The sequence below is a fragment of the Mauremys reevesii genome, linkage group 15 (assembly GCF_016161935.1).
Source record: "Mauremys reevesii isolate NIE-2019 linkage group 15, ASM1616193v1, whole genome shotgun sequence".
In the NCBI taxonomy this organism is placed as follows: Eukaryota; Metazoa; Chordata; order Testudines; family Geoemydidae; genus Mauremys; species Mauremys reevesii.
In genome coordinates this window covers 132,273-146,233 of record NC_052637.1, presented here as the reverse complement: position 1 = coordinate 146,233, position 13,961 = coordinate 132,273, and the positions used below count along the sequence as shown (strand labels likewise).

General features: G+C 52.4%; 1 protein-coding gene across 1 annotated transcript; it reads right to left on the bottom strand.

The window, feature by feature from the left end:
* Window positions 1-10,637: 10,637 nt before the first annotated feature.
* Window positions 10,638-13,242, bottom strand: LOC120383779 (protein S100-A16-like). The gene is made up of 3 exons (XM_039502010.1): window positions 13,200-13,242; window positions 11,546-11,715; window positions 10,638-10,891 (listed from the first exon to the last, which is right to left on the bottom strand). Exons 1-3 carry the CDS (start codon window positions 13,240-13,242, stop codon window positions 10,751-10,753), a joined length of 354 nt encoding a protein of 117 aa, XP_039357944.1. The 3' UTR covers window positions 10,638-10,750.
* Between the last annotated feature and the right edge of the window lie 719 nt (window positions 13,243-13,961).

Sequence of the window (13,961 nt, the reverse complement as noted above, 5' to 3'; positions counted from 1 at the left end):
ATCAAGTGGGAAGATTGCTGCAATAATGCCAGCATCCTCACTGAAGCCAAAATCATCAGCATGGAAGCAATGATTCTCATGCACCAACTCTGCTGGGCTGGACATTGTGTGCTGATGCCAGACTCTCACCTCCCAAAACAAGTCCTCTATTCTCAGCTCACCCATGGTCAGAGATCCCGTGGCGGTCAAAGGAAACACTACAAAGACACACTGAAAGCATATCTCAAGAAAACTGATATGGACATCACAAGCTGGGAGGAGCAAGCCACCAACTGACCCCAATGGCACCATATCCTCCATCAGGCAGTTGCCCACTTCCAGGAGAAGCACCTTGCCCTCAAAGCTGATGTCTTTTACCTGTAAAGGGTTAACAAGCTCAGTGAACCTGGCTGACACCTGACCAGAGGACCAATGAAGGGACAAGATACTTTCAAATCTCAGTGGAGGGAAGACTTTGTTTGGGTTCTTTGTTTTGGGGGTTGTTCTCTCTTGGATCTAAGAGGGGCCAAACATACGTTCAGGCTCTCCAAGCTTCCTGAAAGTCTCTTCTATTCAATATAGTGAGTATTAATTAAAAAGGCGGATTAGTCTTGTTTGTTTTTTCTGTATTTGCAAATGTGTATTTTGCTAGAAGAATATTTTACCTCTGGTTGCTGTAACTTGTACTTATGCTAGGGGGGAGGGAGTCTCTTTAGTTTTATAAGCTGTATACCCTGTAAGCATTTCCATACTGATTTTACAGAGCTAGTTTTCACTTTTTCTTGTTAATTAAAAGCTTTTCTTTTTAAGAACCTGAGTGACTTTTTCCCTTGTTTGAGACCCCAGGGGATTAGTCTGACTCACCAGGGATAGGTGGGGGGGGGGGGGAAGAGGAGGGGAAAGGTGAATCCCTCTTTGTTTTAGATTCAAGGAGTTTGAATCAGAGTAGTCTCTCCAGATGACCAAGGAAGGGAAAGTCTGGGTGGGGGAATGGTTTATTTCCCTTGTGTTAAGACCCAAGGGGTTTGAGTCTTGGATTTCCCAGGGAAGGTTTAGGAGGAATGGAAAGTGTACCAAAACACTATTTTTGGTTGGTGGCAGTGCTATCAGATCTAAGCTAGGAGTTAAGCTTAGAAGGGTACATGCGTCCAAAAGGTGGGGACCTGCTAAAGTTCAAAGTGGGGAACAAACCTATGACAACATCACAAGCTGGGAGGAGCAAGCCACCAACTGACCCCAATGGCGCCATATCCTCCATCAGGCAGTCGCCCACTTCCAGGAGAAGCACCTTGCCTTCGAAGCTGAAAAGAGAGAAGGAAGGAAAAAAGACAGCAAGGGGCCGCGTGTCCCTGCATTGCATGATGCCCAGAGGCTGGGACAGCAACTGGGTTTCCACCGGCAGTGACCGCGCCAGGCAAAGGGCAGCTCAGAGACACAATAAGCTGAGGTTACTTGCTGAGCCATGCTGGCTTGGGTGACACAAGTTTCCATTCAGCTGAGATCAGAAATTCTCTAGAGAGGTGCTGCATTTGGCTTCACAGGTGTTTCTGTTCCCAGAACAATCTCCACCAGGGGCTGGCCTTTCTCAGACACCAGCTGGAAAACTTCAAAGAAGCATCAGAGTGAGCAAGAGTGATTGATTTAGGCCTTTTCCACCCTAAAAAGTTGCCACCGATTAATTTAAATTGGTTTTCAAATGGATACTGTTAAACCACTGTGTGCAGTGATGTAGCCGTGTTGGTCCCAGAATATTAGAGCCAGGGTGGGGGAGGTGATATCTTTTACTGGGCCAACATCTGTTGGTGAGAGAGACATGCTTTTGAGTTTTCAGAGCTCAAGAGATCTGCATTTGATTTCCTGCTTTGCTACAGACTTCCTGTAGGACCTGGGGCAAATCACTTAAGACACGTCTACATTGCAAAACAAGTATGTTCTTAACTCCGCTTAAAATACTTTTTAATCCAGGTTACCTAAACTGAGCAGGGGTGTGTGCATGGGGGGGGGGGGGGGAGGCAAGTAGGGATGCCCCCCAGTAATCATCTCTGCCACCGCCTGCAGCTTCTGCCCTGGCCCCTGCTCCAGGATTTCTTCCACCCCCTTTCTGCCAGGGTGGGAGTCTGACTGAGTGCGGCTGAAGGGAAAGGCCCCAGCAGCTAGCACTTCCACTGAACTTCACCAGATGGCGCCCAGAGCAGGGAAGCCGGGCTGGCAGCAGAGTGAGACTGGGCAGGAAGCCTGCTCAGCTGGGTCTGTTCCTTCCTCTCCCCCAGCCTCCAGTAAGTGTTTGGCGCCGGGGACAATGAAGGGAGGCAGCGGGGCATGGGAAGGATGCAGGGGGAACCAGAGGGGCAGACAGTCCTATTTTTGCTCCCTGACGTAATGTATATTACAAAGGAAAGCCACAATGGGATTGTGTATTGCTGATGCCATTCAAAACTTTTAAATTGGGGATGGTTTCCCCAGAAATCATGAAATTGGCTTGACAAGCATGATTTCACATGTTCTGGAAGCTTCCGTTTGGGTCACTTTTTCAATCTGCAACCATAACTCTAATTTAAAATAGGCTTTTAAAAAGAGCTGAGGTTTGTGATCACATGACTCCAGTAGCTGGGTGTTAGAATCAAAGATGCCAAATATCCATCGCCTGATAATGAATCCTTGTCCCATATGTTGATCCATCCTCAACTGGGGTAGCCAATGGAGCTATTCTGTCATCTGCTGAAGATCTGGTCTAATGTGTCAAATACCCCACAGGGCAGGTGAGTTCTCAGGGGATGTATGAACTGTAGCAAGAAGCCAGGTAGAAGCATGGGCTGGAGAGCATTAGAGGCAGACTTCATAGTGAAGTAGTGAGAGAGCAGATCTTAGGGTAATGCTGTTTCCTTTATTGTAATAGGGCCCTGTTTTCAGTGCTAGAAGGAAGCAGCCCTTTCTAGGATTTTTTTCACTACTATTGTCACACAATAGATGAAAGTGCTGCTGTTGTGGGAAGCAGTGCGTCAAAGTGCACTGCGATTGCCTAGCTGTTAGTGCTGATATTTTTTTTCCAAATGTCAGTTTGTGTACCTTGGTACAAGGTGCTGGACAGAATCAGGCTCTGTATGTGCAAAGATGCCTCCTCTTGGCATGGAAATCGCTGACTTTTTGGCCATGTTGCAACTGAGAAAATGTAATAAACCCCACTTTGGGGGCCCATTTTTTAATTGCTTCATTGATCTGGGGAAGGTGGGAGCCAGGCAGACCCCCTTCTCTGGCTTCTTCCCTCTCTTGCCACATTCCCACAGGGCTGGGAGGCCGGGAGCCTCAGGGGTGGTGGAGAGGGAAACCAGACAGCGTGGAACACCAGTGTGGGGGAGTTGGCAGCTCTGGGGAATGTGAGTTGATCCACGGGGCAGCAAAGGAAGAGGATGCCCAGACACTGTAGAACTGATAATAAAGTGAACAATTAAAAACAATTTCATTTAATAGCAGCAAAGAATCCTGTGGCACCTTATAGACTAACAGATGTTTTGCAGTATGAGCTTTCGTGGGTGAATACCCACTTCTTCGGATGCAAGCAGTGCTTGCATCCCACTGCTTGCATCCGAAGAAGTGGGTATTCACCCACGAAAGCTCATACTGCAAAACATCTGTTAGTCTATAAGGTGCCACAGGATTCTTTGCTGGTTCTACAGAACCAGCATAACATGGCTACCCCTCTGATACTTGACACTTTATTAATGTAACTTCTGTTCATCATTCACTACACTTGCCTACATTGTAACTTCTGTTCACTGTTTGCCATCCCCTACACTTGGCTATATTGTAACTACTGTTTGCCATATTGTAATTCAAACCCCATTTTAAAACACTCACTGCATTTTGTAAAAGCTTCCTCCAACCATCATTTTTGCAAACCCTGCTATAATCTTACTAGTTTAGTTTAGATGTGTGAATGAGGCATGTATGAATAATGGCATCAACCTCCAGCCCCAGCCTGTCCTGATGAAATAAAGTTCAAACACCAACAGCTGAAGATGCAGTGTCATAAACAGATAGTTAAGGGTTAAGGTCTTTTACCTGTAAAGGGTTAACATGCAGTACCTGATGACCACCTGACCAGAGGACCAATCAGTGACGAGATAATTTCAAATCTCTGTGGAGGGAAGCCTTTGTCTGTGTTCTTTGTTAGTGAGCTCTCTTTGGATCTAAGAGAGATCAGTCATGTCTCCAAGTTCTCCTGGAGTAGTTTCTACTATTTAATAGTAAGTATTAATTAGAAAAGGCGGATTAGTCTTTTGAGTTGCTTTCTATATTTGCAATTGTGTTTGCTGGAGAAATTCTTTATTTCTATTGCTGATATTGCTTTTACTGAGAAAGAAAGGAGGCGGGATTCTCTCCAGAGATTGATAAGTTTAGACCCTGTATTTTTGTATCCTGGTAATACAGAGAGAGTGTACTTTTTTTCTTTCTTTAATAAAATATTTTCTTTTTAAAACTTGGTTAATTCCTTCTCTTGTGGAGATTCAAGGGAAGGGGGGGGGAGAGTGAGTTCCTCCTAAGGGTAATTCACAAAGTTGAATCAGTGTGTCTCTCTCCAGAGTGGCTAGGAGAGAGGGAGGGGGGAAGTGGGCTGCTTCCCTGTGTGTAGATTCAAGGAGTTTGAATCAAGGTATCTCTCTCTCTCTGGAGAGGGAAGGGTGGGGGGAGGGGAACTGGCTGTTTCTCTCTCTCTCTCTCTGGTGAGATTCAAGGGGTTTGATTCTGGGTTCCCCAGGGGAAGCTTGGGGGACAGGCAGTGTGTCAGACACTTTAACCTGACTGGTGGCAGCAAGAACCAGACCTAAACTAGGATTTTAGTTTAGGGAAACCAAGGCAGGTCCCCACATTGGAACCCAACAGCTCCAAGTGGGGGTGAGACCTATGACATGCAGATGAGCCCTAACAAAGTAAGAAGAGTCCACCCTAAAAAGAAAAGGTACAATAGAAGGAAGATCAAAGCCAGGTCCCAGGCTGACAGTCACGCCTGCAATTGACAGATGATCGATCACCAAACCCAGAGGCAGCGTGACACAGCAAGACCTATAGACTCTGGATTCAAACTATTCATCATGAATAGGTCAGAATATGAACAAGAGGCTGCTAGGCAGCTCTCTAACTCCACATTCTACAGGCCATTACCCTCTGATCCCACTGATTACCAAAAGAAACTACACCATCTGCTCAAAAAACTCCCTGAGAAAGCACAGAAACAGATCTGTACAGACACATGCCTAGAACCCCGACCAGGTGTATTCTATTTGCTACCCAAGATTCATAAACCTGGAAATCCTGGACACCCCATCATCTCAAGCATTGGCACGTTAGCCACACAATCCTGCTGTTATGTGGACTCTCTCCTCAGGCCCTATGCTACCAGCACTCCCAGCTATCTTCAAGACACCACTGGCTTCCTGAGGAAACTACAATCCATCAGTGATCTTCCAGAAAACACTATCCTGACCACTATGGATGTGGAAGCCCTCTACACCAACATTCCACACGAAGATGGACTACAAGCCATCAGGAACAGTATCCCTGATAATATCATGGCTAACCTGGTGGCTGAACTTTGTGACTTTGTCCTCACCCACAACTATTTCACATTTGGGGACAATATATACCTTCAAGTCAGTGGCACTGCTATGGGTACCCATATGGCCCCACAGTGTGCCAACATCTTTAGACCAATGCTTCCTTAGCTTTCATTCCCTAACGCCCCTACTCTACTTGTGCTACATTGATGACATCTTCATCAGCTGGACTCATGGAAAAGAAGCCCTTGAGGAATTCCACCGAGATTTTAACAATTTCCATCCCACCATCAACCTCAGCCTAGACCAATCCACCCAAGTGGTCCATTTCCTAGACACTATTGTGCTAATAAGCGATGGTCACATAAACACCACCCTATACCGGAAACCCACTGACCGCTATACTTACCTACATGCCTCCAGCTTCCATCCAGGACACACCACACAATCCATTGTCTACAGCCAAGCTCTAAGATACAACCGTATTTGCTCCAACCCCTCAGAGAGAAACACCTACAAGATCTCTATCAAGCATTCTTAAAACTACAATACCCACCTGGTGAAGAGAAGAAACAGATTGAGCCAGCCGAGTACCCAGAAGCCACCTACTACAGGACAGGCACAACAAAGAAAATAACAGAACGCCACCTTCAGCCCCCAACTAAAACCTCTCCAGCGCATCATCCAAGATCTACAACCCATGGGCGGCAGGTTATATATTTGTGTGGGGCCCGGGCCCCAGCAATATTCAGGGCTGGGCGCCCTGCTCCAGCAATAGTTGGAGCTGGGTCTCTTCCCGCCCCCCCCCCCCCCCGGTCCTGCCTGGATCGGCCCCGGCCACCGTAGGTCTCCCCCTGCCGCCGCGACCCTGCCTGGAGCAGGTCCCAGCCCCCGCCTGCCACCCCCCCCTCCGTGTGTTCCCCCCCCCTCCGCCGCGTTGTGTTGCGTCCCTGCCTGGCAGAACGCAGCGCGCCTCTCCCCTGCCTGCTCCCAGCAGATTTGCTGTCTGCTGCCGCAGGGTCCTAGTGCCTGCCCTCCGCCAGTACTGGCAAGGCAGGCTGCCCTTACCCTGAGCCTCTCCAACCCCAAACCCTCAGCCCCAGCCAGAGCCCTCATTCCCCCCTGCACCCTAATCCTCAGCCCCAGCCCTGAGCACCCCCACATCATGAACCCCTCATCCCCTGCACCCTAATCCTCAGCCCCAGCCAGAGCCCTCATCCCCCTGCACCCTAATCCTCAGCCCCAGCCCTGAGCACCTCCACAGCATGAACCCCTCATCCCCTGCACCCTAATCTTCAGCCCCAGCTCTGAGCGCTCCCACATCATGAACCCCTCATCCCCAGCCCCACAGCCCTCACCCCACACTCCAAACCTCTGCCCTAGCCCTGAGCCCCCTCCTGCATCATGAACCCCTCATCCACAGCCCAACCCTCTTCCCTAGCCCTGAGCCCCCCGCATCATGAACCCCTCATCCACAGCCCTCACCCCACAGCCCAACCCTCTTCCCTAGCCCTGAGCCCTCTCCTGCATCATGTACCCCTCATCCTCAGCCCCACAGTCCTCACCCTGCACTCCCTCCTATCCCCAAACTCCCTCCCACTTCCCACACACCCCTTCCCAACCCCAAACTCCATCCCAAAGCCTGCACCCTTCACCTCCTCCTGCACACCCACCCCCTGCCCCAGCCCAGAGCCTGCACCCAGCACCCTTCCTGCACCCTAATCCCCAGCCCAGGATCTGCACCCCAGACCTCCCCCGCCGAGCCCCCTCCCAGAGCCTTAGGCAGGTGGGGGTGGAGTTGGGGGGGCGGAGTTGGGGGCGGGTTCTGGGCCCCACCAAAATTTTTACAAACTTGCCACCCATGCTACAACCTATCCTGAAAGATGATCCCTCACTCTCACAGATCTTGGGAGACAGGCCAGTCCTCGCGTACAGACAGCCTCCCAGCCTGAAGCAAATACTCACTAGCAACTGCACACCACACAACAAAAACATTAACCCAGGAACCTATCCTTGCAACAAAGCCCGATGGGGGGTGTGTGTGTGTCAACACCCCCTCTCAGGCTAGCAGCCACTCATGTCCACCACCTGCAGGCATGGCGGTGGTTCTCCAGTCCTGCACCGCCCAGAACTGGTGACCGACACCAGGACTCTAATACCACCCATTCACAGCCCTGCAATTTCAAGGCTGGATTGCAAATTTCAGGAGAGGCATGTTTTCTTCAAGCCACTGACCCCCTCCCCCATTGGACCCCAGCCTCCCACAATCCTTTTGCCCAGATGCTCCTGCTGTCTCCCTCTTCCTCTGTTGTTGCTCCTGCAGGCACTCCTTTCCCCAGCCCTCCTCCAAGGAGTTCTACTTTCTTCTGCTAGTTGGAGTTAGGGACACGTCTTGTTTTCTCTGTAACACCCATCGCTTCCTGGAATCATCTCCCCGGGACTAGCATCACTCCACAATTGACTGACTGCTCCCTTTCTGATGCATCGCTCTGCTGACTTTCGGTATTTTTGCACATGCTAAGATGCAGGGGCTGAACTGAGAAAATAAAAAGAAGGTGCCAGTCTTCTAAGCTCCACCCACAAAATAAGCCCTACCCACTGATGATCCTGAAATTCAATGCTGTTCACCAGCAATCGTGCAGATGCTCAAAATACAATTTTTGTGGCTCTCTGAATTCTACTGGCTTTAGCTCCTTGGGGTGGGTGGGTAAAAAATATAAATGGTGGTATCTCCCAAGTGCTAATATCTCATGGCACTGAAATGTGTGCTCACCCAAAGTAGATTGCAAAGCTCTTCCTTGTATGATCTTTCCTCTCCTTTCCTACAGTCATTGAACACTCACATAGTTAAGTGTTGACATTTTACAATATCTGTGACATCCACGTTAGCCCCCATTGAGGTGCATGGGGCTGTTCACACTCCACAGGGCTATTGTCTTAGGCTCTTTGCAAACTCAGGCAGGCATTGATGAAGCAGTTAGCCTTGGAGCACTCTTTTCAGTGCTTCCTCTGTGACGTTAACTGCTCTAGTGCCATCCTTTTGTATTTTTTAAATGAAAACTCAGCCAATCCAGTTCAAGCCCTGCTTATCAGAACAATGATACCGGATCTGTAACAAACTAAATGAGAAAAACAAAATGCAAAGCCACAGGATTTATAAATTGAAGAATCTCTCCCAGTTTCTTCCTCTCATTTTAATCCTGTGTTTTTTATAACACACTTCATCATAATGTCTAGCCCCTTATTACAGAGCTCCTTTCATCGAACAAAACCTTCCAAGCAATCACCAATGACCCTCAGTGTCTTTCCAAGTAGATTTTGATCTTTCAACAATTGGGTTTCAGCCTTTCCTTCAACTCTTAGAAAACTTGCTTTCCAGGGGCCACAGGGACTGATCCATGTGCTAAAGGAGTGATGGATTCTCCTTTCCCCAGCTCCCAAAGCAAAGACTTGTGATATGGCTATTACTGGTGGGCAATCAGGAAAAGGCATTTCAAAAAGTATGCAGGATTTTTAAGGGGGCTGGGGCGGGGGATGGTTTCCTGTCTGTATTACCCCTGGGCAGTGGTGTTCACAGTTGTGACCAGAGAGGTCACTGTTGGGCATTGTGGGACAGCTGCTTGAGGACACAGTGTCTACGCTCACACTGCATCAAGCTGGGAAGGTCACGGAGCACATGGGAAGGTTACAAAGTAGGTGTGGGTGGCAGACAGGTTGGGAAGGTCAGAGAGCGGGTGCGGATGGCAGGGCGGGTGCTGGGAGGGCAGCAGAACGGCTGAGAAGGTCCCACAACTTGGTCTGTGTGAGTCCCTCCTGCAGCGTGACAATGATGTGCCCAGCCTGGGAGTGCCCCACTGCCCTCTTCTGGCTGTGCGCTGTACTGCACGTCCATGCATCAGAACTGACCCGTCCAATCCGGGCTGCACTAAGAACAGAGACGCAGCCGGAGCTCAGAGCAGACTCTTTATTCAAGCCATGTTACCGAGTGATAGCAGGGCAGTGGGCGGCACGGGGAGAGCAGGCCGTAGTGGGTCAGGGAGCGCTCCCAGCAACGGAGAGCTGGGTGGTGTGGGGCTCCCATGTCAGGGCTGGAGGGGAGGTAAGTGACATGGGGAGCAGAGGCCAGGGTGGATTTGGGGTGACTCCCAGCCGTGGGGGAGAGTGGTAACAAAAACCTGTCACAATCTGCCTGAGGCGTCAGGTGATCAGGCTGAGGCTGCAGGATCGTTAGGGGAGGAGATAACGAAGCACACCAACTGTCTAAATTTTAAAACTTTATTAATGAAATAAGAGCGGAGAGCGCTGGGGGTTCCCACATCACTTAGAGGAAGGAAGAAAGCGTTAGTGCCCCAAGACCTAACCCCCTTTCATACTCGCACCTGCTGGCCAAGCCTGGGCGTAATGTAAGAAGAAGAGGGGGAGTGGTGGACAGGAGTTCTTGTCCCATGCATGGATCGTCCAGGGTCCACTGTTTTCTCCAACTTGCTTTGGCTCTCAGGAGGGTTTTTAAGTCCTAGGTTTGTGTGGGGGTGTTTTGTTCAGGGTCCTCTGTTCCTGGTGCTCTTTGTACCAGTCCAAACCGGCTTTCTGTGGCCTCCTCAGCTTTCCCAAAACACACCGGCTCCAGGGATGCGAGACTTTATTTTCCCCTTCGCTGACCTTGCCGTCTCGCTCGTTTTTGCAATCTCTGCGGTCCTGCTCAGGTTGTCGAGTGCCTTGACCTTGGACTGAGGCCAGCATCTTCTCTTTGGAGCTGACGTGTCGAGGTAACCCGTTCTCTGCACTCTTCCTTACTCCCCCTTTGGTCTCTCAACCTGCAAAGGAATCGTCCACTCCACTCTCACACCTTTAACCCTTCCCAAAATGCCTTGTGATGCTTGCAACAACGTTCGCAACATACAGTGCTGATCTGCCTCCCCAGGGGACCTGAGGGAGGGGGCCATTGGGTTGTGACAAGGTGGGCAGCATGTGAGCAAAGACCGAGGGGTGATCAGGGTGGGATCCAGGCGAGGGGGACGGGGCAGCTGCAGAAGCATGAGACGTGCAGAACGGGGAAGGGGGTGGGGAGTCCCAGCAAGCAGACAGATTAAGGTCGCTGGGTTTAGTGGCAGTGTGGGGGAGGTGCAGGTTTGCTTTGAGTGCATCAGGCAAAGGATTTGGGGGCATTTCCCGTTGAGGCACGTGCCTCGGTTTCCCCACCAGACACAGCTCCCTGGTCACTACTCGTTATAATGGCTGTGCCGGATCACTCGGCAGATCTCTGCGATGAGATCCCAGTACTCGTCGAAGGAGATTTTCTGATCATCGTTGGCATCCACCGTCTTAAACATGTCCAGCGCTGCCTTCCGGTCCTCTGCGTTCTAAGCTCACCAAGGAAACAGCAAGTCACTGCTGGGGACCCATCGGGCACGTGGATCAGTAAAGGGCTTTACTGCCGTGTGTGTGTGTGTGTGTGTGTGTGTGTGTGTGAGTGTGTGCGCGCTGCTGCCCCCTGCTGCAGGGGGTCAGACTAGCAGGGCTCCCCATACACAGACGTGTGTGTGTGCATGTGTAGAAGTGAGATACAAGTCAATCTCGAGGCCCATTGGCAGGGCTGTGGGGAGCCCGATCTGGCATAGCGGGGGGGGGGTCAGTGGGTCAGGATTTAGTGCCATTGGCAGAGCTGTGCAGAGCAGCGCTAACTCCTGGGAGAGCAGGAGGATGTGGGCCGGGACTGAGGGTCCCCAGCAGAGCGCTGTGTGTGTGGGGGAGCCAGGGCTGGGCTCATCGGGGTCTCTGGGTTGGGAGTGAGGGGCACCCGCAGAGTTGTGGGGGGATCCCCAGGCTGGGACAGCAGGGGGCAGTAGGTCGGGATTGAGGGGCACCAGTAGAGCTGGCGGGGAGCCTAGGGCAGGGACATCAGGGCGCTGGAGGGCAGGGCTGAGGGTCACAGAGAGACTCCCCCCCACCCTCTTTGCTAGGAGCCAGTGGTTGATGTCTCCAGTTGCCTTGGGGATCCAGTAGCCGGGTCTCACCGTGAGCTGATGGCTCAGCTCATTGCTGAGCAACGTCTGGAAAGCCGCCTGGTCCAGCTCCTTGGGTCCCTCGGAGCCCTCGGCGTATCTGTAGAAGCTGCCCACGATGGCATGAAGGCCCCTTTCCAGCTCAGAGTCCTCCCCGGCCGTCTCAGCCGTCTCCCTTCCACCTCCAAAGCAAAGGCAGCTGCCGTCAGGATGGGCCCACCGGCCCCAGAGACCTCAGCTAGGAGCCCCTGTCCTGGGAAGGCTGGGGAATACCTGCTGCTGGGGATACAAGACCTGCTGCTGTCTGCGGGAGGGAAGGATGGGGGTGTGGGGGGGCTACAGAGATAGACGGGGCCCAGCTCTGCTATGGTGATGGTTGAGCATCACTTTGTGCTAAAGGTCAGCGACTCTACGGGCTCTAAAATCTACCTATGAACTCACATTGTCTTGACATTTTCCCACCCAGCTCCACATCTGAACCTTCAGCTCCTTAGGCCTCAATAACCCAGCTGTAAAACAGGGGAAACAGTCCTCCTCTTGTCTAGTTAGATTGTAAACTCCCAGGGGCAGGGCCTGTCTCTCCCTGTGTGTCTGTGCAGCACCCGGCACAACGGGGCCCTGATCTCAGCTGGGGCAGGGACTGTCTCTCCCTGTGTGTCTGTGCAGCGCCCGGCACAGCGGGACCCTGATCTCAGCTGGGGCAGGGACTGTCTCTCCTTGTGTGTCTGTGCAGCACCTGGCAGGGCCTCCCAGAGGATTCCGGGGGCCCGGGGTCTTCGGCAGCGGGGGGCCCCCTGCTTCGGTGGTAAGTCGGTGGGGGAGGGTCCTTCCGTTCTGGGACCCGCCGCCAAAGTGCCCCAAAGACCCACGGCGGGGACCCTCCGCCACCGAATTACCGCCGAAGCGGGACCTGCCGCCAAAGTGCAGCCCCCGCCGCGGGTCTTCGGGGCACTTTGGTGGCGGGTCCTGGAACAGAAGGACCCCCCTCCGCCGAATTACTGCTGAAGACCCGGCTGCACTCCGGCAGCGGGTCCCGCTTCGGCGGTAATTCGGCGGCGGGGGGTCCTTCTGTCCCGGAGAGGAAGGACCCCCACTGGCGAAGACCAGGAGCGAAGAAGCTCCGGGGACCCGGGCCCCACAAGAGTTTTCCAGGGCCCCCGGAGCGAGTGAAGGATCCTGCTCCAGGGGCCCCAAAAAACTCTTGTGGGGGCCCCTGCTGGGCCCGGGGCCTGGGGCAAATTGCCCCTCTTTCCCCCCCCTCTGGGCGGCCCTGGCGCCTGGCACAATGGGGCCCTGATCTCAGCTGGGGCAGGGCCTGTCTCTCGCTGTGTGTCTGGGCAGCATCCGGCACAAGGGGGCCCTGATCTCAGCTGGGGCAGGGCCTGTCTCTCGCTGTGTGTCTGTGCAGTGCCCGGCACAATGGGTTGTCTAGCTGTTACTCTAATACAAACATCGTAACAGCAAATGGTGGGTGACAGTGGCTGCAGACGATGGTTCTGCGTGGGTCTGACAGATTCAGAGGGGAAAGGGGGAGGGTGCAGAGAAAATGTTGCATTACACTGAAGAGAGACCCTAGGACTTGGGCCATTGTTATTGGCTGATGTAGTGAAGGCTCCGTGCAGAACCAGGGCCCAGAATGGTCAGATTAGTTAACGGCGCCTCTTACCGCTCCTCTCCCCGGACGGCTCCCGCTGCAAATTCTGCCCCATGGGCCCACAGGGGAAAGTGCTCCTGGGTTGCTAGAGAGACCAGAATCGGGCGTGAGTGAGCACCATGATGATTGCTCAGCAAATCTGTAAGGCTCAGGCCAAGACGGTAGCCTTGAAAAGTAACAAGAGTTAGAAATGGACAATATTGCAAACTATGGCCGTGGCTGTTAAATGGTTAAGACGACCTGCAAGGGGCTAGTAACAGGGACAGAAAAAGAGTGAAAAGAAACAAGAGACACAGCAGAGCCCGGGAAGCCGGCAGTGCAGAGACATGATACCCAGGGCCGGCTTTAGGAAGTGCGGGGCCCAATTCAAACAGTTTCGACGGGGCCCCAGCAAGGATGACTTAAAAAAAAAAAAAAAAGTAAAAAAAGACATGAGGCTTGTACTCACTGGGCGGTGCTCCGAGTCTTCGGTGCCACTGCGGCAATGGGTCCTTCACTCACTCCGGCTCTTTGGTGGCACTGAAGGACCCGCCGCTGAAGTGCTGCCGAAGACCCGGAGCGCCGCCAGGTGAGTAAAAATTAAAAAGGTGCCTCTAGCCAGGGAAGGGATTCTCACTGGGTGCGGGGCCCTCTTAGGTGCGGGACCCGATTCGGGGGAATTGGTGGAATAGGCCTAAAACCGGCCCTGATGATACCTTACGGCAGGTCCCAGGACAGCGCAGACGGTTGGAAACAGCTGTAGAGAACCTGGGAGAGAGGGACCTGGCGCCCTCT

What these genes read in the sequence shown, in the direction of transcription:
- LOC120383779 (XM_039502010.1), bottom strand. Translation starts at nt 13,242, where the DNA reads ATGGGGCAGAATTTGCAGCGGGAGCCGTCCGGGGAGAGGAGCG. An exon ending in GCCGTCCGGGGAGAGGAGCG is followed by an intron (nt 11,716 to 13,199) that starts GTAAGAGGCGCC and finishes TTTGCTTTGGAG; the next exon opens with GTGGAAGGGAGACGGCTGAG. An exon ending in AGCTGAGCCATCAGCTCACG is followed by an intron (nt 10,892 to 11,545) that starts GTGAGACCCGGC and finishes TGGTGAGCTTAG; the next exon opens with AACGCAGAGGACCGGAAGGC.